At 48.0% G+C, this 23,655-nt stretch overlaps 8 protein-coding genes and 3 non-coding genes across 11 annotated transcripts; 6 read left to right on the top strand and 5 right to left on the bottom strand.

The window, feature by feature from the left end:
* Positions 1–2,417: 2,417 nt before the first annotated feature.
* SPPG_07788 (uncharacterized protein) lies at positions 2,418–3,390 on the top strand. The gene has a single exon (XM_016755944.1). It carries the CDS (start codon positions 2,451–2,453, stop codon positions 3,294–3,296), a length of 846 nt encoding a protein of 281 aa, XP_016605008.1. The 5' UTR covers positions 2,418–2,450; the 3' UTR covers positions 3,297–3,390.
* Positions 3,320–4,272, bottom strand: SPPG_07787 (uncharacterized protein). Its single transcript, XM_016755943.1, has one exon. It carries the CDS (start codon positions 4,220–4,222, stop codon positions 3,488–3,490), a length of 735 nt encoding a protein of 244 aa, XP_016605007.1. The 5' UTR covers positions 4,223–4,272; the 3' UTR covers positions 3,320–3,487.
* A 529-nt stretch (positions 4,273–4,801) lies between these two features.
* On the top strand, positions 4,802–6,821 carry SPPG_09499 (uncharacterized protein; the record flags this gene model as incomplete). Its single annotated transcript, XM_016757668.1, has 2 exons — positions 4,802–6,350; positions 6,459–6,821. 2 exons carry the CDS (start codon positions 4,802–4,804, stop codon positions 6,686–6,688), a joined length of 1,779 nt encoding a protein of 592 aa, XP_016605006.1. The 3' UTR covers positions 6,689–6,821.
* A 301-nt stretch (positions 6,822–7,122) lies between these two features.
* SPPG_07786 (uncharacterized protein) lies at positions 7,123–10,905 on the top strand. Its single transcript, XM_016755942.1, has 2 exons — positions 7,123–8,109; positions 8,179–10,905. The coding sequence occupies exons 1-2, from the start codon at positions 7,275–7,277 to the stop codon at positions 10,827–10,829; spliced, it is 3,486 nt and encodes a 1,161-aa protein (XP_016605005.1). The 5' UTR covers positions 7,123–7,274; the 3' UTR covers positions 10,830–10,905.
* A 340-nt stretch (positions 10,906–11,245) lies between these two features.
* SPPG_07785 (uncharacterized protein) lies at positions 11,246–14,632 on the bottom strand. The gene is made up of 3 exons (XM_016755941.1): positions 14,377–14,632; positions 14,018–14,305; positions 11,246–13,951 (listed from the first exon to the last, which is right to left on the bottom strand). Exons 1-3 carry the CDS (start codon positions 14,492–14,494, stop codon positions 11,253–11,255), a joined length of 3,105 nt encoding a protein of 1,034 aa, XP_016605004.1. The 5' UTR covers positions 14,495–14,632; the 3' UTR covers positions 11,246–11,252.
* Positions 14,633–15,127: 495 nt separating this feature from the next.
* On the top strand, positions 15,128–15,201 carry SPPG_10184. Its single transcript has one exon. It is a non-coding gene; the product is annotated as a tRNA-Ile (tRNA).
* Positions 15,202–16,256: 1,055 nt separating this feature from the next.
* SPPG_07784 (uncharacterized protein) lies at positions 16,257–18,670 on the top strand (the record flags this gene model as incomplete). The annotated part of the gene is made up of 2 exons (XM_016755940.1): positions 16,257–17,851; positions 17,950–18,670. The coding sequence occupies 2 exons, from the start codon at positions 16,257–16,259 to the stop codon at positions 18,668–18,670; spliced, it is 2,316 nt and encodes a 771-aa protein (XP_016605003.1).
* A 403-nt stretch (positions 18,671–19,073) lies between these two features.
* On the bottom strand, positions 19,074–19,147 carry SPPG_10183. The gene has a single exon. It is a non-coding gene; the product is annotated as a tRNA-Ile (tRNA).
* Positions 19,148–19,521: 374 nt separating this feature from the next.
* Positions 19,522–19,595, bottom strand: SPPG_10182. The gene has a single exon. It is a non-coding gene; the product is annotated as a tRNA-Ile (tRNA).
* Positions 19,596–19,826: 231 nt separating this feature from the next.
* On the top strand, positions 19,827–22,749 carry SPPG_07783 (uncharacterized protein). Its single transcript, XM_016755939.1, has 13 exons — positions 19,827–19,986; positions 20,053–20,137; positions 20,216–20,222; positions 20,284–20,313; positions 20,391–20,492; positions 20,551–20,658; positions 20,729–20,790; positions 20,875–20,943; positions 21,014–21,291; positions 21,361–21,605; positions 21,674–21,781; positions 21,847–21,958; positions 22,026–22,749. Exons 2-13 carry the CDS (start codon positions 20,099–20,101, stop codon positions 22,498–22,500), a joined length of 1,635 nt encoding a protein of 544 aa, XP_016605002.1. The 5' UTR covers positions 19,827–19,986; positions 20,053–20,098; the 3' UTR covers positions 22,501–22,749.
* SPPG_07782 (glutamyl-tRNA synthetase) lies at positions 22,577–23,630 on the bottom strand. The gene has a single exon (XM_016755938.1). It carries the CDS (start codon positions 23,558–23,560, stop codon positions 22,907–22,909), a length of 654 nt encoding a protein of 217 aa, XP_016605001.1. The 5' UTR covers positions 23,561–23,630; the 3' UTR covers positions 22,577–22,906.
* Positions 23,631–23,655: the final 25 nt, after the last annotated feature.

Raw genomic sequence — 23,655 nt, 5'->3', positions numbered from 1 at the left:
TCCGTGACGGGTAAGTCGTCCTGTCACCTTGAAATAATCCCAAAAACCCGGACGGTCTCAGCGTGACCTCGTAAAAGGAGCAGTGTAGCGTCGAACATGCAAAAATCTCTTGTGTCGTCGTCACGGGGTTTACCCTCTTGCCAAACATCTTCCCGCGCAAGTTTCTGTCCCGCTTGCAGCCGGTCAGACAAAGCAGAAACATGGTCCTGATTTGTCCACATTTTTAAACAAACTTCGTTATGAAGGCATGCAAACCACGTCCGAGCTTGTGTCTCACGTTCCAACCAAGCGGAGATAGGATCGCTCATGGATGGCGATGCGACGGGAGAATCGAGACCGAGAGCCATGGCCATGTGCGTGGACATTGTACAGTAGCGAAATCCGAGAGATGCTACAAAAAAGTTCCACCAGTCAAGGGTGCGAATTCGCGATACACAAACATGTTGATCGCTGCAACTCACGTTTTCCCGTGCCTAGGGAAACATTTTAAAAAAAAATTACAAGATACAAGAGTAAGTATCCGCTGGTGAACCTCGTAAAACATCAGCGACCAAAACACGAGTCAAGCAGCACCCCAATGCAAAAAAAAACCCGACAAAATAAAGGGTATACTTACATCCCGCAAATGTTCCCAATAATATGAGAGCCTGCACTGCAGCCAAGCTCGGCTTGTCGACTAAATTATGTACTTTTTTTCGAGCTAGTTTGAAAAACATTTGGGCTGTCCAGATTTCCCCATCTGATGCTGGTGATGGTGGATGTCTCCAGGCACTCAGGGCGCAAACGGCGTATAAAAGGTAGTCGGGTTGTTGATGGAGAGTGGCGAGGAAGGTTCGGCGGTGGAGAAAGATGTTTGGGACCGTATTGTACCATGTCTTTGAAAAGAAAGAAAAAAGGGTGAATAAAAATGGAAAAGGATACTTGGAATAGCTGCATTTGCATCCTCACATTAAAGAACCGATTGGAAAGTGTTTCAATCAATTCCATTGGCGGGGTATTGCTCCAAGATGGGGATGTTGGGGAGAGAGGGTCGGTTGACAACCCGAGGCTAGCGATTTTATCATCTGCAGATGTTCGCGTACCGGGTTTGTCGCTCGTCTATCGTAAAACAAAAAAAAAAAAAGTCATTAGCAAAGAAAAAGTTACAAGCCGAGTAGACACAATCGCCATTTCATTTATTTTACCAAACGCTGAATCTGCAAATCTCGCAATCTTGTCTCTGCATCTTTAATCTTTGCTCGAAGATCTGCAGACAGGCGTGCACGAGGACCCATCCGTTTCTTTCCATGATGAATGAGCGGTTTGGGACCCGAAGGTCTGCGAGCCTGTCGAATCCCAAATGAACACTCTCGCTTATTTCTCCAACAAGGTCCGCAAGGTTCACCGGTTGGGGCATCGTGTGGATTATCGGTGGTGGGAGGTGAATTTGATTGTATGGGAGTGCATTTGACTTTTCTCGCTCTGCATGCATCGCAGGCTGATCTGAACCGCACGGGGGCAACACCTGCGGATTGAATTGCTGCGAGGACCGGATCATTGGCGACGGATGGGGAGACAGCTGTATCAACCTGTGTAGTATCGACCGGCCCTTCGACTGTATCGTGTTCCGTTTCTTGTTCCATCTCCCTTCAAAAGAAAAAAAAAATAGAATCTACTGTTATAGCATCTCTAAACTTTTGTTCCTCCTAAACTGCATCCCAGCTCAAATACAAAAAAAGAACAACCCTTCTAAAAAAAAGAAAACCCTAGAACAGCACAGAAACACTGGCGGAACCGCCGTCTTAAACCCTCTGCTATTATTAATGTATAAATAAAAGGCAAATCCCCTCCGGTGAACCTTTTTCTTTTTCCCACACTCTCTCCTCCGTTTGAAAGGGTGAGAAAAACGGGACGTTCCTTACAAGTGATCGGCAACGATTTTCCCTCTCTCTATTGCCATGGAATCCAAACGAAATTTTATAGTAACTAGTGACGTCATGGTCGTCATTTTCTATGTAAGCCCTCCGAAGTTTAACCCCATACTTTGGTATCATGTGTCATTGATCAGCGTTTCATATGGACCGAGTTCCAGGTCTCTGGTTTGCACATAAAGATTTTGCAGTCGGAGGGGCGATCTGGACTGTCGATCCCTCTCGTTGGCTCCATTGGACTAGAATGACTGGACACTTTGCAACTTGCGGACATTTTGATTTTTGTGTCTCTGTGGGGGGGGGGGCGTTTTGTTTTAGTGGGTGGTGTGTTTTTGGCTTGCTGTGTGGGCCCATGGAGTCCTCGTGGATCATTTGCTAGTTGGTGGTGGGGACAGTTGGGAGGCTGTGATTGGAGGGGATATCTCACGTGAGAGTGGATGAGTAATGATGAGTCATGTTCTGAGTCATGATGCCGTAACCTTCAGGAAAGCAGCCTAAAGGAGCTCTAGGTGATGGTGGGGCATTTTTTGAGGGACCCAAATGAAACGCTCGCTGCCAGACAGTCATTCATCACCTCAGGATGACAAGAGACCAAGGACAAGCCATGACGCACTCCCCGCAACAAACACGAACCCACCGCCAACCATCTTTGTGTCCTCTTCGATAAGTGACAGAAAGTCAACATTTGTCGCACATGCTGCAGAAGTCCGCTCACCCCAAGATCTCTCCCGTCTCACCCAAACGATAACAAGCTCCAAAGCAACCCAAAATGCATCCCATAATATTAGGGCATGGAGGTATCTCTCTCTTAAACCCGGAAAAACCGGATTGGAGGGACCTGACGACTTTGGTGTCGTATCTGGTTACGACGACGACGGCGAAAAATGGGCGGGCTCTAAAATTGCCAAAATTTTAGAACAATTTCAAGTCGTTGATGTTGTTGTTATTGTTTCGCGGTGGTATGGAGGGGTATTGTTGGGAAGTGCAAGATTCAGGCACATTGAGCAGGTCACCAAAGAGGTGCTGGAATTGGGCGGATGGATAGGCCGTCCTCGCCAGGTCTCTCCTTCACCTGCTCAGCCTGTTGTGACTGCGACAGGTATGACACTCGAAAAGGCTGAAAAACTGTTGAGAGCCAAAGACAGCACTGTAGACCATTTGCGGCAGCGCCTGGAGAGTGCGGGGTCAGGGCCGCTAACCGCCAATCCGTCACTGCCATCTCCCACCAAAGGGTATTCTGGGTTGACGCTTGAAAAGGCTGAGCGACTGATCAAAGCGAGAGATTCGACAATTGCACATTTGCGACAGAGACTGCTAGAGCAAGAAATTGCTAATGCAGATAGTACCGGGAGCGAACTAAACACAATCAAGCATACTAGCCTATAATCTATCTTGATCTCCCTAGTGAGTCTTTTTCACTCGCGCCTTGGCTACCGCTTCTTTCGCGTCCCGACAATTGCGACAGAGACTGCTAGAGCAAGAAATTGCTAATGCAGATAGTACCGAGAATGATGCAATCACAAACCCGGATACTGGACTATAGTCTACCTTGATCCTATAAAAAAAGAAATGTCTCTCTAGCGAGTCTTTTTCACTCGCGCCTTGGCTATCGCTTCCTTCACGTTGTGAGCCGTACTCCACTGCCTCAAGACCTTTGACATTCCCAATGTCGCAATCAAAAAGCTCGAAAAAATCGCAATGCCGCCGATCGGCCGCAACCAATTTGTATCCACTCTGTGCACCATGATGTGCATCGGATTCACTCCGGGTGGTGGGACGATATTCAAATGAAGGAGTCCCAAAACGCATGCCATCTTGAGAGACTTGCTTTTGTCCAGCCTGAGGTTTTTAGCGGTTGCCGCCCACAACCCAAGCGAAAAGACTGCTTCCATCGACCAAGCACTCCAGGGATGTGTTTCCCACAACTCTGTCCCAAATTTGAGAGTCGACCCGGGATACATTGCCAAATCCTTTTGATGCACAGAGTAATCCAAGACCCAATGTGACACGACAGCGCCAAACGCAAGCAAAGCGGCCGTGTTGCGGTGCTCCTTGTTCACCATCGTGCGAACCATGACAGCATACATGGCCCCCCATGCAATGCATGCCAATAAGGAATGATCATAGTCGATGAAATCGAGGGTCACGCCGAGGGAGAGGTGAGGGGCAGGTGAGATGCGATCCACGGATAACAAGAGCAAGATGCCATTGATTAGATCAATGAATGCTGAGCCCACGAGGGGGATCTCGGGGGGAAGGGATGGATAGAGGGAGTAGAGGAAAAGCCCAAGGGCAATATGGCCTGTAAACATTTGTGTGTGTGTGTTCAAGTATGAGCGCCCTCCACTACTATAGAAGTAAGACAAAATAGAATCAAGAGAAAAAGGAAATGATTCTGGGGCGTTTATTACGTAACCACATCTGTGTGAGCATCCACAGTCAAAGAGGTTGATCTCTACACGAACAAAGAACCTTTGCTAGCGTGTGATAGAAGCAATGTGTTAATATCCATTGGCGAATGCAAACTCGATCAACCTATTCATATAATTTTACTCGATTTAGACTCATGAACTATGATTTGATAATGGTTCGATGCACAAACGATGCTCCACCATTAAAAACGGGTCCAATATGTGCGGCAATGAACGGATTGAATATTCTGCAGTTGCTCCACCATTGAAAAACGGGTCCAATATGTGCGGCAATGAACGAATTGAATATTCTGCAGTTGCTCCACCATTGAAAAACGGGTCCAATGCGCAGTTGTCATATCTCTATATAAACCCGCCTTCTCTGCCCATTTCCCAGGTTTTCATCATTCTCTGCCGATAGGCTTTCATCATTCTCTGCCCATTTTCCAGGCTTTCATCCATTTTTCTATTCCAATCATCATGCCGCCAAAGAAAAAGCAAAAGCTTGAAAAACTCGACAAACCCACCTTACATACCTGCAACAAAACTTCCTTTGCAAAAGCTTTCCTGCCTAATGAGACCTACCACCAACGGCTTCTAGATTACATCGCCATCATCCATCAACTCGCCGACCACGCTTCCCACGCTCTCAAATTCTACATCCTATCTGCACCAACCTTTCCCACGGTAAATGAAGATACAATCGAAGCAATTCTCTATCTTCTCAACAAGGGGGAGGCTTGGCATCCAAGAAAGGAAGCAAAGAAGGCACGGCGGGATTGTTTGCTGCCATATGTTCAACAGTACTGCCGCATCGTTGATTTTCCTCATCCAAACCTACACGGCGAGCAGCAGTCAATCAATTACCTGACAGCGAGTATGATGACAAACCTGAAAGTCAACGTTCAAGAACATTTCATGCAGATGCTCCTTCGGTACATTAATCTGCGGCTCGACGTGAAGGGACACAAGCAGCGACTGCCCCCGAAAAGTGATGCGCGAAAAGCTTTCTTTACTCGGCTACGCTACTTAAAGTCAGTTTTTCTTTTTGATATCATGCCCGAGTCGCTGGATGACTTGACCGCTGAAGAGAGTGAGCTTCTAGAAGAGATGTGGACACTTAACCTGCCATTTCCTGATCAAGACAAGCCGCTCGCATATTCAGTTACTGTAGACCCTCTCGCCTTCTTCCCTGCCTACTGTCGGTTGTCAAGCCTATATGAAAAGCATGGATTTCGACGGTTCAGTGCAATCCCACTTCGCCGCTCCCTCATCCAAAGCCATGTGCGGATCGACACCGTCATCCTCTACTCTCATATCCTTTGCATCACGCGGCGAGACGCAGAAGCCGTCGAGAAGGTCGATTTATGGATGCGCATCTGTAATCTACGTACCAAAGCTTTTCGGTCTCGCCGCGGTATGCAGTTTGAAGGCTCGATCACCACGGATGGAACCTCGGTGTCTGTATACCTAAAGCACCCAGAAGCAGACAAGTATGGGAAGCGCAGCGGTGGGAAAAAGTCAGCAACAACTCTTACAGCTGAGGTGACGGCGCTTTATGTGGAGAAAAACTTACCTGCTTGTCGAGCAGCAGAGAATGTCATTGTTATCGACCCAAACAAGCGTGACATTCTCTACTGCCAAGACGGCAATGGTACGTTTCGCTACACCGCCAACCAGCGAGCCGTGGAGACTGGAAGCCGTCGATTTGCAAAAGAACGGCAGCGGATGAAAGCCGGCGGTATTGACCTCATAGAATCACGAATACCATCTCACAAGACGATGAACCTCATGGACTTTACTCGCTATCTCCTCGTTCGCCGTGCCGACTGGAACCGCCGCAAGGACTTCTATTCGCATCCTGCCCACACGCGGTGGAAGTGGCATGCATTTATAAACCGTCAGAAGAGTGAATCGAACCTCATATCCAACTTACGCAACAAGTACGGTGAAAACTTTACCATTGTGATGGGAGATTGGAGCGATGCCGGTCGAACTGCAAGATTTCAGACCTCATCAAAGACGAAAGGTTGGCGCACCCTCTTTAAGCGCAACAGGATCAACTGCTTCCTTCTCGATGAGTATAAAACCTCATCTGTCTGCCCTCACTGTTCATCCGATGACTTCCTTGAAAAAGGTTTCAAAACACGACCTCATTCAAGACCTTGGCGACGACGAGAAGGCAAGATTGAAAAAGTCCATGGATTGCTGGGTTGTACCAACCCTAACTGTCAGCAAGCCTGGACGATGCGCTACTGGAATCGAGATACGCTGAGCACCTGCAATATGCTGATAATCGTGCAATCAATGTTGGATGGACACAGTAGACCAGAAGTGTTCAGCAGGAGTGTTCCAGCCGTAGCTTAGATTGGTTAGATTAGGTTTTCCGAGCCGGTTGTCGCCGGTTCAATCCCTGGTGCGGGTGCTAGTGCCAATACCCACCGGCTCCGCACTATATATAGAATACTTTTAATGATTCAATTGGTTGGAATCACTGTACTAGTGCCAATACCCACCGGCTCCGCACTATGAACAATATATTACATCTGACAATGTTCATCCATCATGTATCCATAAAGGGAGAGAAAGCTCCCCTAGTAAAAGCCAAAAGAAGAAACCCCCCTTTGCAACAGAGAGAATGTCATTCACATGACTAACGCGTGTTGTCTTGTGTGTGTGTGTGAGTGTGTGAGTGAGGAGAAGAAAGCGTTTCAATTTGCAACATGAAACTCTCTCTCTCTCTCTCTCTCTCTCTTTGTGTGAGAATAATAATAATTAATGTGATTAAATGTGTGTGGGATAAAACAATGATAACCCCCGTTTTGAAAGTTTATTCCCACACTCTTACAATTGAACGTGGGAATATTCACAACTGTTTTTACTTTTGAGTTTTCTTGTTTTTTAACTTGGGTGCAGAACAACCTTGTATTGGCACATACACACAACGTTAACCATGTCCACTTCATCGGACGGGGAGAATCCTGACGGTGGAAAGAGGTTACAAGAGCATGGACGGTCAGCGTCTGTATCGTCATCATCGTCATCATCGTCAATAGGACAAGAACGACGAGGTGACGGAAAAGAGAGGAGAAACAGTGCATTGTCGGTATCGTCAATATCATCCATGCAAGAAACCATTGTCGATCGACCATTGGATTGCTTTGATCGACAGCGAGCAAAGACAAGAGGACGGGCATGGCCGTTCCTTGCAAAGTTGATCACATTTTGGATACCCAATGTCATTCTGCGATGGGTGGGCTTCAAAACGGATTCCCAACGTCAAGCATGGAGGGAAAAAGTCCTATTATTTTCCATCGTGTTGGTGGCTTCTGGTGCGTTTGTCGCGGTCGTGGAAATCGCTGGTAGATTCCTCGCTCCCCCTCGTACAAACTTTTCGACTTCCGATCTGGCCGATACGAATTTTGTGGCAGTCAATGGCCGTGTAGCGGATTTTTCAACGTCACAGGATCCAATGGGTAAAGCCATTAATAAACAAGTCTCGCCTTATGCGGGTCAAGATGTCTCGACAATGTTTCCCACGTTTGCGCTCTTATCCCGCCCGCTCAACTTTTCTCGACTCGTGGATCCCGATTTGAATGCCGTGGCGACGAGTATGGGTGCCGTGGACAATTGGTTAAACACCCGATTGATGCAGGAGCCGGGATACGTTGTAAATGCCTCGCGTCAAATGCTGCAGAATTGTCCCACACCGGATAGACAGAGCGGGAATGATGCCTTGTGTTTTACGTCGAGTACAGAGAGGGTTATTAGCGAGAGTGTAGTTGGATGTAAGTGAACGGTATTACACAGGTTCAGGCGGGCATCCCATTCTCACGCCATGTTTGTTTGGTCAACAGATGTGCTCCATAATGCAGAGGAGATCAGTGTACAAAACAACAACCTTGACACCAGCGCCGCACTAGTAATTATCGATTCACTCGTCTACGATGTAACTTGGTACCTCCGCATTGCGACCCGATATCCAGACAACCAACAACAAATCAATCCTAGCACAGCGTTTCTCTCTGAACCCGTGACGAGAGCCTTGATGAATAATCTAGGCGGGGACGCATCCGCAGCGTTTAAATCCATTCCGAATCGAGTCCAAAACATTAATGCCATGAACAAGCTGTTTTTCGCGGGTGTATTGGACGATGCCATGCCGCCAGATACGTTCAAGTTCAACCCAGTGCTACTGGGCGTGGGGGCATTGGTATACCTGAGTTTTGTCATCAAGATTTTCATGACGCTCTCGACGGGGTCGGCACCACGGTTAACGACCGCACCGTATACAATCTTTTTTGTCCCAGTTTACAATGAGGAAGCCGTCACGATCCAGCGATCGATAGAGTCCATCGTGAATAGCAATTACGATGCCATGAAGCGGTTATTGTTTGTCGTTGTGGATGGTGTCGCCGTTCGACCGGGGTCGTACCGTGATTGTGGGTCCACTGTGACGGGGATTCTAGGGTGCTCGGGTCTCCCTGCATCTACCCACTCGTACGTATCCATCGGACAAGGCGTTCGAAAAGTCAATGCCGCACGAGTGTATTCCGGCGTCTTTACCGCTTCAAAAGGGTCACAGATTCCATATATCGTTGTGGTCAAGAGCGGGAGTGATAATGAGACGACATTACCCGGGACAAGAGGAAAACGGGATTCCATGTTGATTGCTTTAAACTATCTCATGAACTTGACACAACCCTCCCAAGCTCTCTTGACCCCCCTCGAACACGAGATTCATAGGCAAATCACACGTAAACTAAAAATGGATCCGACGCTGTTCAAATATTTTGCTGTTATTGATGGGGACTCGTATGTGGAGACCAACGCCGTGAAGCGCCTTGTCGGACGATTGGAGCGAAATGATACCATCATGGCGATTCACGGTACACTTCAACCCGTGTCAAAAACAACGACCTTTGCAACAATCTTACAAGCCTACCCATGGTTCCACCTGCATCACCTAGCACCTTGTCTCGATTCCGTCTTGGGTTCCGTGGGAAGATCATGGGGCGGCGGGTTTGCCGTGTACCGACTCTCATTTGAAGATGGAACGCCATGTTTAGTGTCTGAACGGGTTTTGCGCGAGTTTGCACGGACGGCTTGTGACATGTCCACCCAAAACGCTCTTCATTTAGGTGAAGACAAGTTTTTACCGCCGTTACTCCTCCAAGCGCATCCACGGCCGAATCATTTAGAATATAACTCGTCAGCTGTTGCGTATTCGGATATGCCGACACGGTTTCGAACGTTAATGGCACAACAACGTCGATCGTTCAACGCACGGTACAATATCCTGTCCTCTATCCCGTTTTGTATTCGTCGGCCCATCGTGCCGCTCATGGCCTATGTGGAAGTCCTTACCATGACCCTATCCCCTGTCGCAACTGCGTACTTGTACTATATCGTGACACGAATCATCGTGCTAGTGATCATCAAGCACTGTCCCGCCATTTCACTCACGAACACCGATATCCTCGTCTCTATCGCCATGGGGACACTCTTTCTCCTCCAAGCCCTCCTCTTCCTCGCTACACTCAACATCAAGAGCCTGTTTCCCTTGTTTGCCTACATGGTGTTTGGGATCCCATTGTACCAGATTGTGATTCCCTTATGGGGATTCTGGAGCATGGATCGTGCCGTGTGGAGTGATACGGTTGTTGTGGAGCGGGCGGGGTGGGTCCGTGTCCATGGTGCGGATGCAACATGTGGTGGTGGCGGAGATGTCCCTGGTTCCATAAGAGATAAACGAAAATTGTCAACGGGACCCGTTTTAATGCCTTTTGAAACCGAAGAAGAACCTACCAACCAAGTTGGTATCAACATGGTTGACCATGGATTAACCGACACGGACCTGGATACACCTATAGCAACCTACGTACGGAACCGAATCTCACCCTACCACATTAAAACCTCCCTTGAACGAACACCGACCATCAATTCCGCTGCAACAACCTTACCCGCCACACCCGCCTCCACAACCTCCTTCCTAACCCCCGCCGAAGCAACCTACTACCCCCTCTCAACCCCCATCTCCACACCCCCCATTAAATCCTTTTTACGACCCGTCATGACACCCGCATTAGCAGCCATGCTCGACAATGACCCCCAAACCTCTACTTCTTCCCGCCCCCCATCAGACGTCATCTCCCCTTACAACCTCTACAGAAAATCCATCTCCTCCCGAAAATCGTCCCGCTCGTTCCGGGTCGTATCGGGCGTAACATCCCATTACCCCTCGTTCGCGACAACCAATTCCGCTGAAACGGGCATGACACTCCGATCATCATTTGCATCCAATTCCCCAAATTTGTCACAAGAATTGAAAAAAGCGGTTCGAGATCATGTTTACGCTTTTTTAAGCACACGGGATTTGAATAGTGTTACCGCCCGAGGTGTCCTAGAGTACTTGACCAGTATTTTTGGTGAGGAGTTGAAAGGGGTTGAAATGTTTGTTAGGGATGTTGTGGAGGAGTTTACGTTGGAGGCTTTGGCGTTAATGTAGATATCGGCTTTTTTTTTTTTTTTATTTAAGTTTTTTGGAGGGGGCGTGGATAGGGGACTTTTTTGTAATTATGCCTTTTCTTTTTTTTTTTTTTTGGAGTTGGGGTGGGTGTTGGGTTGGACATACGCATCACGATACTTGTATATATATATTCATCAAAAACATTTGCACACAAGAAAACGTTTTTTTTTGGTTTTGCTCTACAAAAGTGTACTTGTCACAGCACAATCATGTATCTGATAAAGAAACCATCATTTTGCAAAAACCAACACACAGACATGTTTAAAAAAACAAAAACAAAAAAATCTATTCTATTCTATAAAAACCCATAATTTTCTAAAATCTCATTCTACGCATAGAAAAAAAAACAACAAACAACAACCACTAAAAAAAAAAAAAAAAAGAAATCTATATACCACAAATCTATATATCCCCACTCGTTAATTCCTGAACCACATCCACAATACTAACACTCACCCGCTTCGTCACGGTCCCATCCCCATTCCGTTTACTCGCCCGTCTTACAACACGGGTAACCAAATTCGGAGTCTCACCGGTCCGCGTTACGGTTGTGATGGTTTCCACAGACGTTCCATCGGGTTCTTGTGTGTGTGCCGTGTTGTGTCTAATGACTTTGGTGTGGGGTTCTTGTTCTTCTGAAATGAGTATATCGGATGTAGAGGTTCGGGAGCGGGTGGGGAGGGACGCGTCACGAGAAGGAGGAACAATACTCGCTCGACGTTCAAGTTCATCGGCTTTAGTAGTACGTCCCAACCAGGATCGACCACCAATTTTGGCAACACGTTGACTAGGCCCGCTTTTAATGGGTGTGAGAATATTCAGTGGGAAAAACCCGCGTTTACGTCCATGTGTAATGTTTTGGCCACGAGCCCATCCGTCCGTGTATTCTCGTTCGATACCGACCAGATCACCTACTTGCATGGCCATTTCGTCGGGACGGACGGGGTAGTAGTGGTTAATCACCACGTGAGAGGTAGGTGCGGGTGGGTGGTAGGCAGAAAGATCGGGAATGTCGTCTTGGTCGGGTGGTGCAAACGAGAGGACAGTGGATCGTCGGCTGGCGTCCGTTGCTCCTCGAACGGATCGGGTTCCTCCTCCCGAAAGGATAATGGGACCAAGTGGTGTCGGACTCGTAGGTCGATACGTTGGCCGTGATAAATTGGGATCAAGTTGATGGTCCACAATCTGGGACTTGTCTCCTAAAACGTTTGTAAGCTCCATGACGGGGCGTTCCGGCGCCTCAGGTGTGGGTAATGTCGTAAAGTCTTCAGGGGGTTGTACAACTGGTGGGACGATCGTCTCCAACGATCCTATGGGACGGATAATCGTTCGTTCAGAGTCTACGGATTTCGTTTCTTCCAATTGCGATTGAGTAGGATCGTTTGGTTCTGAAGGCATTATCGGTGATTCAGGAGACTGAGTGCTTATGGGCTCCGCGGCCTCCTCAGCGGGTTGCACGACGGGTTCCCCCAGCATCTCTGGTGATATTGTCTCCTCATTGGATGACAAGACAGGGGACGCCGCAGTACTATGAATGCTAGGGGATCTTTGCAATGGCTCGCCACCAACATCCGGCACCGGGTCCGGTACGGGGTCTGGCACCGGCACATCAGTGATAGAGGCAGGAGATGACGCGTCTTCAGAAGTCCTCGTTTTGACACTACTCACATCGCTAACAAGCGTCTGAGTTTCCCCTTTCAGATCCGTAATGGTCGTCACAACCGTTGCAGTCCCATCTCCACCGTCCGCCACTCCGGTATCCGCATACTCTACAGTGACCGTCTCCCCAACACCAACAATTTCTGCCCCAGCAATCTCAATCTTTGCACTCTGAGCCTCAAGAGCAGACATGTCACCCTCGTATTCAGTGACCGTGACTGTCTTTTTGTCTAGGACGTGACCCGTTCGTTCGTCAATGATGGTAATGACTTCGTCAATGGTGCGGAGTGTTCCGCGGCGGGAAAGAGTTGGGAGGTAACGTGAGGTGCGAGATGTACCAGATGAAATGGACCGACCGTCCGACTCTGCCGCGTTTTCGGGTGACGGTGATGAACGCTCCAACGTCGAGGCTACCGCTCCTGCTGCTGCAAGAGCCGCCAGGGCTCCAGCTCCGGTACTTGCGGATGTCAAGGAAGACAAGGTATTGCTGCGAGTGAACTGATCCATGTCCCAGGGTGAACTAGACGAGGTTGGTGACGGTGGATTCAGTGGTGTGCCATCCAACGTCTCAGCTGCCAGCGCCACGGGTGTCTCGGCTGCCGGTGCCATGGCCGTGACCTCCCTTTCTGGGCTCTTGGGAGGAACAACAGGCTCACTCTGCTCAGCAGGGTTGCCTTGCTCCAATATCGGCCCGCCAGCAGGCATCTTGTCCTTTAGATCATCTTCCTCTGGAACGTTTGCAGTTGACTCGAGTCCTTGCTCAGCAGAGGACGTAGAGGCCGGCGTCTCTTGAGTGTTACTCGGAAGCGCGCCAGCCGCGGTGACCGCGGAAGCAGCCTCACTGGCCGCTCCAGGTTGACCGGTGCCTGCCTTGCGGTCCACGCTAGAAGGTTCACGAGGCGACGACGCAGCTAAAGCAGCCACTGCAGCTCCACCAGCCAAACCCCCGGTAAGGGCAGCGGAGCCTACCTCGCGGTCCACGCTAGACGGTTCAGGAGGCGACGACGCAGCTAAAGCAGCCACTGCAGCTCCACCAGCCAAACCCCCGGCAAGGGCAGTGGCGCCTATCGACCCTCCCGCTCCACCAGATGGATCTGGAGCAGGAACTGCCGTTCCATTACCAGACACGGTGCTCAAATTCCCAAATTCCAAGTCACGCGCAGTGCTACCCAGGGCGGTTTTCGCTCCCACTTGAGTCATGGGAGGTGGAACGGACAATGTTATTGCAGAGTCCAGACTTGAATGTCCATCAAATCCGTCTCCTTGCGACATGAGCGTTGATGAGGGGACGGCCTGGCTTCGACGTTTTCGATATACGAAAAAGGCGGCAAGGGCAAAAAGAACGAGGAGGCCAATGGGGAGCCCAACAGCAAGACCAAGATTTGTACCATTTGAGTCACCTTGGATTTCGGATCGCTCTCCCACGACGGGTGTTGGAGTTGCTGTAAAAAGATTTAAAGATTAGCCAACTTGCAAGACTTTTTAACTATCCTGTCATGACACTTTACATGTTGAGGAGGGATCGCCTGAGCGGGCGCCTGCTGGGAAAGAGGAAGCTGTTGGAAGTGGGACGGGAGCGCCACCAGAGGGTTGTGTTGACGGAATCGACAATGTTGCAATTGGCGAGGAAACAGAAGAAGAAGATGGGCTGGGTGTGACGGTTGGCAGTGCGGTGGCAGGTATGGAAAATGTGACTTTGGGAGGCATTGTCCCAACGGCCATTCCACAGTCTGGAGATCCAGGTTGACATGGCTTGCCTTGAGAAGAGCAACCAGGTGATAGCGGTATGCACTCACCTATAGAATATTAAAGAATACAAAAAGTCAGCCAATGGCACTCTATGAATAACCCAATAAGAGATACTTGCAGCTAGAAGGGAATTCTGGGCATTCGTGTGGATGGGGAGCAGCATGGACTAGGAGTGAGAGAGACGCGATCTGCACTCCTATCCACCCCCTCCACCACCACCACCACATGTCCGTCATAAACTTGCGTATGAAAGAAGGAGAGAGACAAAGAGGCTCACTCAAATGTCAAAAACCAGAATGGGAATTGCGAACAAGACATGTAGTATGCTGATGAACAATTCCAGTTGCCGCTAACAAAAAAAAATAAAAAACCAAAGAACTGACAGATGTGTGAAATTCCCTTTGCGCGTTTTCTTTAAATTTCACTCTCTGTAAAACAATTTTGGGGGATGAAAGAGAGTTACGAGTGAAAATATGGGAATAAATACGTTTGGATATGAGAGAATAAAACATATGGAGTATATGTGTGTGTGTATGTATTTGCAATTGGGAGAATGAGCGAGAGTGTGAGAGTGTGAAAATAAGTGTGAAATCAGTCCGTGTGTTTTGAGAGTATCAAACTCATCTGCCTGACACTTCTTTCTCTCCGTTTGTAAGGCTTTAGACAAATGTTTCTTATCCAATTGTCATGTAGAAAGAGTATTTCATATCATGTACATTCTCTATACTGTCTTTCCACCCACTGTCGTATTTTTGGGACATTTTCCACACTCGTCCGTAATCATCCTACTCGTTGACCTCTGGACATTTGCTGTCTGGGAAGGCTTGCTCAAGGATAGGTAGTACAAAGTTCCCCTTGAAAATATGAGAGCTCCGCTAGCTCAGTTGGTTAGAGCGTGGTGCTAATAACGCCAAGGTCACAGGTTCGACCCCTGTGCGGAGCATACAGACCATCGTACGCCAATCTTTTTCAACTAATTCTTTTGATTCCAAGTATATGCTTTGGATATCGGATCGTCCCATCAGCAACAACAGCACAGATTTCGTGTTAGGTGGGCATGTGGCCCAACAGTAAGCGGGTGAGGTAGTTGGATCTATTTTAGTCCTTGTGGCAGATTGGTTACAAAGGCCGTTCATGACAGGCAACTCTTATTCAAAAGTGTAATGTCAAAAGGACGCCACTCGACCTAATTTCAACACACAACTTTTGAACACTTTTTGTTTTTCTTTGCGTCTTTTCAATGCTTGCTTGCTAGCCCCAAATGCACACAAAGATGTAGCGATTTCCATCCTCAACTGTCCAAAATCCTTGGCCGTTTGTCATTTAACGTTTTCATTCATTCCGTCCGACATTCTCCAAAAATTATCCCAAATGCTCACTCTTTTGTTTATCTTCCAGATGAAACACTCCATGGTGGTTTCATTGCCCACCTGATGGGCCAACTTGTTTGGATCCAGTCAATCCAAATCACCTGTTTGTGGCCTTTATTACCAACTGGAATGGGATGGAATGCATAATTGGAATGTAAACGGCAAACACGCGCTTCCATTCGACCGCTAAATGGGCGTGGCGGAGATGCAAAGTACACATTGGGTTTGTGTTTGTCCTTGACAAGTTTTTTGTTCGTGCTGGGATATTCTTTGCCATTGCTACCGTTTTCTTTTTTTTATTTTCATCTCGCGAGATACTCGTCTTGACGGGCAAGAGAAGCGAGCAAAAGGTTGATACTAGGACGGTTCTCTGATATACCTGGTCTCGGGCATTCCCACGTTTTGCTAGAGAGTGAGCAAACAAGGCATTGCGTAGGAGACTTTTGTTTGTGTGAGTAGTAGCGATCTTTTGGCGGCATACATGTTGTGATGATTCGCAGTTGAAAATGGAGGGCACCGTACTCATTCAACTTGCTTTTCGTTAGTGTAGTGCCACCAATACCACCTCGTGCAGAGTTCCATTGTCAGTCACACATCGTGAACAAGCGCGCATGCAAAGAAAGCAATGATGGGAACTGTTGATCCACAAGAATCATTGTTAGTGGAACAGGAAACCCCTTCGTCCCCTAACAAGGTGCAAGAATCGGCTGTAAAAGATACCACGAATGACGCAGATATGGGGACTGAGCAAGAACTGGAACTGGAAAAGACTGAGCCTGCAATTAGCTCTAATGGTCAACCCGCTGAATTGAACGGAACATTAGAGCCGAACCACGCAGGATTGGCAGATTCGGATGAGAATCTGTCGGATGGTCCAATGCCAACTCCTTCTGGCCCACGTTACCCAATGACCGTCGCATTCGGCCCACGAGGAGGTTGGTATATCCGCTGGTCGGACGGTACCTCTGGCTGGGAGCACCTTCCACCCACTCTCCATGCAAAGCTAAACAAACGCAATTCCACACTTCCGGGTGTCCGTCAGATGGGAATGTCGGATAACAATGAGTGGTTTGTGTCCTTTGATGACGGATCGTTTGCCACATCTGGGTTTCCCCCACGCGGACGACTCTTTGATGCACTTCATAATGACGCCGATGCAGATGTTACAAATCTCGTCTTTGCGCCTGGCGGTGGATGGCTATTGACCCGAGAAGATGGGACATCTGTCTGGGAGCGACTACCGAGCGGTTTGAGCGATCTCTTGAAGCGAAGATCCAAAGGCGATCCGCCTGTCGATTACGTGGCCATATCCAAATTGGGAGGCTGGTTCATCCGATTTGAGGATAGAGAATGCGAATGGGAGGGATTACCCCCTCGGCTTGAAAAAATTCTGATCCAGACCATTCGCAAGAGCCCCAAACATTTGATTGTCGGCCTTTCGCCGGCTGAGATGAACGGTTACTTTATCGCCGTAGGAACAGCATATGATACCAATATTGAGCATCCCAACATGCGCGCAGCTCTGGCGTGGGCTAGAGAGGAGACCACTGAAGATGGCAGTCCGGTGGCACAACCCGAGATGAACATTAATTATACCGTGCCTCTTCCCAGTGCGCCCGTCGCTAGTGAAGAATTTGAAGATTTGTTTCGGCATGCTGCGGGTGGTGATAATAGCTCTACATTTGGGGATAATGGTGGTCAGGACCTGGATGATGACGTTGTTTCATCCATTGGCGGCGGCGGCTCGGTTGTCGAAGTACAGCTGCCGTCCGGCTCAACTCGCTCGTCATCCCTGAGCCTCCTTACTCCCAACTTGGAGTATGCACAGGTTGACGGAAACGTGGAGGCTGAAGAAGGAGGACGACTCCTCCTTCGTGCAGCCTCTGGCACTCTCAACACTGCCCCCACACAGAGCAAGAGTAGATGGAGTCTAGGCACCTCCAGCACAAGTACTACTTCTCCTGCTCCCGCCCCAGCCACGGCAACAGCTGGCCTCACGTCGTTTTTTTCGTCCATGTCCTCGGTATTTTCATTGAGCAGTGGTCCCAAGAACGAAACTGCGCGTGGACGGTCCGTAACGAGAGGCGATGCAAGAGCAGTGCCAAACAACAAGAATTCCACATCGCCAAACCAACAAAGTCGTGCTGAGCACGACGAATATGATGGCGAAACAGATATGATGCTAGATCGTGTGGCTCAAGTCAAGGGACAAATACAAGAAAGGTATGCATAGTACAATTCCACACAGAGTTCACCGACATGTAAAACTAACATGCCCGTAACACATTTCGCCACTCGCCTCCTCCTCACCCTCTACCCAGAACTCACCCGGTTTTCCAAAACCTCGACACCCTCGCTTACCAATTAACCACCACCCGCAACGCCACAACCGACCAGCTAGCCGAAACCGAGTACTTTGTCCTATACGCTGAAGGCTGGCTAGAAGCCACTGACCCCTCCCCGCTGCCCAACCCATGGCTCAACGGCTGGGTAGAAGGCAAATACGGCTACAGCATGGACGAAATCACGGACGCCATCCAACACTACAAAACCCCTACCAAAACTAGCAACCAAGAACAATCAACCATTGACCACCACCTCGCCCTCAGTTACATTTACGAAGCCCAATTCCGTCAATCCCTCCTCCCCCAACGCTCCAACTCCAAAAGCCCTAAACGCGATTCCGGATTCGGATGGGACCATTCCTCCCCTTCCTCCACCCATGACACCATTATCTTTTTGGATCCCTCCACCCTATCTTATACGACCCCCACTATCCCCGAAACACTCGTCAATGGTACATCCCTCTACCACCTCGTCACGGACCTAACTCGCAACACCCTCTCCCAGGATGATATACCCCCCCTTCGTGTCTTTGACAATAATGGGTACTGGACGTTGGATAATCAACAACTGTGGGTTGTTCAAAAGGCGAAATGTAAGCAGGTCAAATGTAGTGTTGTGGATGTGCCTGAGGATTTACGAGAGTGGATTCAGAGTGGACAGGGCAAAGATGTGGTGTTGGTTGATCAGGGTGTTTGAAAGAGTAAATTGGTAATATATGTGTGTGTGTGTAGTGTGTGTGTGTGCTTTTTTTCTGTATTTTCCTTACGCCCATCCTTTTCTACGCTTTTATACTACCCCCCCTCTTCTTCTCTTAATTCATGTATGGTGTGTTGGTATTCTCTAAAGTTTGTAGACGGTTTAAATATACAATTTTTTCATGAACCATGTGTAGCGATGTGCTGGATGCCTCGTTCGAAGTCAATCAAGACTACGAATACAAGCAAATGATATAATATGCCTGGATCATGTACAGTTTGTAAACAGCTAATACACATTTTTCATGAACCACAATGCATCGCATAGCTACTCTCCGACGACATGAAAAAATAAAAAAATTAGCATTAACAAGGTGCAAAAAAAATACAGACCCATCGTTGAGTGCTCCCTATAGGGGTCGAACCTATGACCTTGGCGTTATTAGCACCACGCTCTGACCAACTGAGCTAAGAGAGCGTCGAATACGCATGTCTCGGTGTTTTTGATCATACATACTTTGATCATATGTATTCAATGACTTGGTTATTTTATAGCGAACGAATAGTTCCGAGAAAATAGTATGCTGATGTATTCAGGTAGTGTTCCCAGACGACTAGAACTCCTTGTTCGTATAAAATTTGAAACAATAACTGATGATCGAGATGGATACTTGTCAAATCGACAGTCCAAGAAAACGTGCAGTGATGAACGTAGTCAGGTTGTGCTCTGACAATAACATCATCGATATTTGGTTTCGCTGTCTGTATCAACTTTTGCATATATAGTTTCTATGAAACTGGTCGTCGGGATGGCTTCTTGCAAGCCAACAAAAAGAGTGTTGAACGTCGAGATGCTCCCTATAGGGATCGAACCTATGACCTTGGCGTTATTAGCACCACGCTCTAACCAACTGAGCTAAGAGAGCCTTGAAATGTTGGCAAGCGGGTATCATCACGATGCGTACATTGGTGATATTGATATTCACATCCCCTCGGTATGTCAACGGCTCAAGATAGAATATCTGCTCTTTGAATCCACGGACACTCCCCATTTACTTACATTTCTTTGCATCCACAGATATCGAAAATTACAAACATACACGCACGGGTATATATGTGGGTGATCCATGAGAAAATCCTGTAGAAACGCGCCCTAATAATGATCGACAGGTCCTAAGAACCACAACCCTTTACAGCACCCCGGCCCCATTCGAGACGGAGTTTCCCTTTTTGAACAGACGGTTTTTTACTTTCGACTTTCTCATCACGTCCTTGTGGTTCTCCTTGAACGTTGGGTTGGGAGACTGCTCACCGGAGGTATTACTGTCATTGTTACGTGTTGGGTGCCGTATAAAGCGTGTTCATGATCTCTGTGGTATTCAGTTGACGCTGACGGCGGACCCTTTTTTCCGACTCGAAATCTAGCGAGATGGCGTCTCTTGGGAAAAAGTTTGGGCAGCTGCGTCAGGTTCGTATACGTTTGTTACGAGTTCATTTTTTGGCGAGTGGCAGGGTCTTTTTTGGACTTACCCTTGTTTTCTTGTAGTGGACAGGTAACGTCCCGTGGATGCCTACGAAATATATACATGTTGTTCTGAGTGTTGCGTTTTTCAGGGGAGAAAATGGGCAGCTCGCAAAAGACAGGTGCGCTTTTGAAGCAGAGTTGGAAGAGACCGGTGGCGGCTTGACCACGTTCGGGTGCTCACCATTGTCCGTTACAGAAACCAGCGAGGAATTCAAACGACTGGAACAGGAGACGGATTTACGACGAGAGTTCACGGAAAAAGTTCATGAGGCTTTGGCAGTTTATCTAAAATCCATGGGTACGCATGTCACAGAAGAGCTTGAACATCGATTTCTATAAACCAATGAAATGTGTAGGAAAGCGAAAAGAGTCCCTCACAGATAAAACCAAGAAGCTGCCACTGGAAATCATGGCGGACGCAATGATCCATTTTGGAACCATGCTACATGAGGATTCAAACTACGGTACTATTGGACCTTCTTGTCAAGTGTAGTGAAAGCCGCAAAAACAACTCATCTAAATCACGCTTTGCAGGAAGAGCTTTGATCAAGTTTGGGGAATGCCATGAAAGGATTGCCAATATTCAGTTGGAGTATGTAAGTGATACCTCTCAACGCCCAGAATGCTGTTGTGAACATGCCAGTATCTCGGAGCTCAAAACTCTCGCATATCTCCCGCAGGTGACTCGTGTCCGAGACTCTTACGTGAACAATATTTCTCGAATTCTTGCAGACATGAAAGAGTACACGGTAACTCTTCGCACACTTTACACCGAACCCTTGTGGGCACTTATGTGACTCTTAATTGTCATATCCTCAGCAACTGAAAGCAAAGCTGGAACGACGACGCCTAGATTTTGATGCCAAACTGAACAAAGTGCAGAAAAGTCGAAAGGAAAAGCCGGAACTGGAAGAGGAGACGAGAGCAGCTCAATCAAAATACGAAGAGTCTCTAACAGACACGACACACAAGATGATTGAACTCAACTCCAATGAAGAAGACCAGCTGGAGGATCTGTTAAATTTTATGGATGCTGAAGTGACGTATCACAAAAAGTGTCTGGATATAATATCAGGTTTGCAGCAAACCTTGGCCGAGTAAGTTTTACCTCCTGTTCTCCATACGTCCCGAGTCGCACTGTCATATTGACCATGTCTGATTTATAGCATCCCTCGTAATCCCAATTCACATGCTGGTGCCGCACGAATGTCTGTAACTGCCCGGTCAAGTGTAAATGACCCACCGCAGCGGCGGCCTAGCGGCGACAGTTTTGGGCCTCCCTCCACAGCACGACCTACTGGGCCGGACCGCAAATTGTCTTATGCTGCAAATGCAGGATCCATGGTTTACCCAATGGTTGGACCCAACGGGTCCACAGTACCCGCGCCTATTCCACAGAGACAAGATTCCTGTAAGAAATACCTGAGAGCAGATTTGGAGCTTGGCACCTCAATTTACTTTATAACTTTTCACTTTCAGCTTCATCATTACCTCTGGCGAGTGTCCCACAACCATCAACGTCCCCAGCGAAAAAACAAGTTCGCGTTCTCTTTGATTTCGATGCCGAAGGACCCGATGAACTCACATGTAAGTGTTCAGTGATCTAGCGCCCTGCCTGTATCTTGATAGCTCAACTGCGAGAACCTTGCTAGTGCGAAAAGGCGATATTATCAATGTAGTCTGCGAAATTGATGAAGGGTGGTGGGAAGGCGAACTTTCTGACGGTAGTGGAACCGTCGGAATGTTCCCAAGCAATTATGTTGAGTAAGTTTAACTTTTTGCGGAATTTATATACACCTACCGTGCTTATTACAATGTGTCCCATCCACAGAGTATTAACCAACAACCTTCCTTCCATGCCTCCACGAAATGAGCTGGCAGGAGGATCCGACCCAGCCTACCAACCTAGATCTTCCGAAGTCGAACAAACCCCCCGCCCAAACTCTGATATTAACCTCTCCCCCACATCTGTTAGCCAACAACGACCGCAAGACCGCCCGTACTCCCATATTTCCCGTCTCTCCTTTGTCCCCACGAATGCACCCATCCCACCACAACAGCAGGTTACACAGGCCTCTCCGGCTGCTTTGGAAGGACTTGTCCAACGATCCTCTGCAGCTGGCGGAGCACCCTTTCCTCCTCCTGCCTCACCCGCGAGCCGAGGTAGGATGAGTTTCGTCGGTGGACAGCTACCTGTATCAAATCATGCGACGACTGCTACTCCGTGTGGAACCTGTGGATGTGCCGAGTTTTTGGCGAATGCGTTTAGGAAGGATCAATGTAGTAATTGTTATCACCGGCATTGACAAAACAAAAAGTATCAGGAAATGTTTTTTTTGGGGCTGTACTTGAGGTTATGGTGGAATTGTTTCTTATTGTTCTCAGTGTATGAGGGTGTATCTGGTCTCTTTGATATAATATCAGACGATTAGTATATTGGCGGTGTACTATAAGAAAATGATATGCAAATAGAGTTGCATCAGCCATGTAAACAAGTACGCTACATCTTTAATGCTATATCATACAAGAGGGGCGACAGTGCTATTCTATACTGCTAGGGCGATTAGTGATGGATATTCTGAAATATTAATTGGATATGTACATGTCCTGTGTACTGTTCTCTTTTCTACATGGCTGCCAGGTTTGTGTGCCATCCTTATGATGGTACACCTGGTTAATGACTGGGGAACGCTGCTAATGAAGTATATACTCCTATGCAACTTTGGGATCAGAGGCATCTTCCGTTAGGGCCTTGTGGACAACAGCTTGCAAGTCTTCGGGGAGGCCACCAGCCAATTGCAATGCCGCTTCATGTCCTTTACTTCCCATCTTTACCCAAGTCTTTCTCAACACATCAATAACCTTTGCTTCATCGTACTTTGCGACAAAGGCTTCGAATTCCTTTTCGAGGAACACCAAGCAAATGGCATCTTCAAACAGTTGCATTTCAGCGTCCGTTTTCAAGTTTCGCTTTTGAAGCAAGTCTTTCACTCGTTGTATTATGTCGGCATCCTCATCGCCGTACCCACTTTCCCGTAGCACTCTTTCCGCCTCTTCAGCGTGGAACTTTGCCAGCGAGCTTCTCCAGCGTTTGTATCCAGCTAACCCTTCTGGAAACGACGCACGCGGAACTGTCCAACGACGGATATGCTGAGTATGGGCGGCGAGAAAAAGGGGCTCGGAGGGAGTATCGGGGGCGGAGAGGGTTTGGGTCCAGTGAACCAGGCGGGAATGGTAGAGAACCGAGTAAGGGATCTCTGTGTGATCTGGAGATGCGACGATATTTGGGTCTGTTTGGTGGATAGCGAAAAAGGCCTTTACAGCGCTATTGACTCTGGGATTGTCTGTGGTGGAGGGAAATGTCATTGTCGTTGAATGTCCTCGTGTGGTCAAAATGTGTTTTGCTTCTGGGGGGTTTAGAAGCCTTGGAAAAGGGGGGGAAACACCTTTTGGCAGAGGGG

Source organism: Spizellomyces punctatus, assembly GCF_000182565.1.
Source record: "Spizellomyces punctatus DAOM BR117 chromosome Unknown supercont1.17, whole genome shotgun sequence".
Classification (NCBI taxonomy): Eukaryota; Fungi; Chytridiomycota; class Chytridiomycetes; order Spizellomycetales; family Spizellomycetaceae; genus Spizellomyces; species Spizellomyces punctatus.
This window is presented reverse-complemented; position numbering and strand designations above follow the sequence as displayed.

Coding starts and splice junctions, on each gene's coding strand:
- SPPG_07788 (XM_016755944.1), top strand. CDS start 2,451: ATGAAACGCTCGCTGCCAGACAGTCATTCATCACCTCAGGATGACAAG.
- SPPG_07787 (XM_016755943.1), bottom strand. CDS start 4,222: ATGTTTACAGGCCATATTGCCCTTGGGCTTTTCCTCTACTCCCTCTAT.
- SPPG_07786 (XM_016755942.1), top strand. CDS start 7,275: ATGTCCACTTCATCGGACGGGGAGAATCCTGACGGTGGAAAGAGGTTA. Junction 8,110..8,178: donor TAGCGAGAGTGTAGTTGGAT/GTAAGTGAACGG, acceptor TTTGGTCAACAG/ATGTGCTCCATAATGCAGAG.
- SPPG_07785 (XM_016755941.1), bottom strand. CDS start 14,494: ATGACGGACATGTGGTGGTGGTGGTGGAGGGGGTGGATAGGAGTGCAG. Junction 14,306..14,376: donor CCCAGAATTCCCTTCTAGCT/GCAAGTATCTCT, acceptor AATATTCTATAG/GTGAGTGCATACCGCTATCA. Junction 13,952..14,017: donor AGGCGATCCCTCCTCAACAT/GTAAAGTGTCAT, acceptor ATCTTTTTACAG/CAACTCCAACACCCGTCGTG.
- SPPG_07783 (XM_016755939.1), top strand. CDS start 20,099: ATGGCGTCTCTTGGGAAAAAGTTTGGGCAGCTGCGTCAG. Junction 20,944..21,013: donor CAGACATGAAAGAGTACACG/GTAACTCTTCGC, acceptor TCATATCCTCAG/CAACTGAAAGCAAAGCTGGA. Junction 21,782..21,846: donor AGGACCCGATGAACTCACAT/GTAAGTGTTCAG, acceptor GAACCTTGCTAG/TGCGAAAAGGCGATATTATC.
- SPPG_07782 (XM_016755938.1), bottom strand. CDS start 23,560: ATGACATTTCCCTCCACCACAGACAATCCCAGAGTCAATAGCGCTGTA.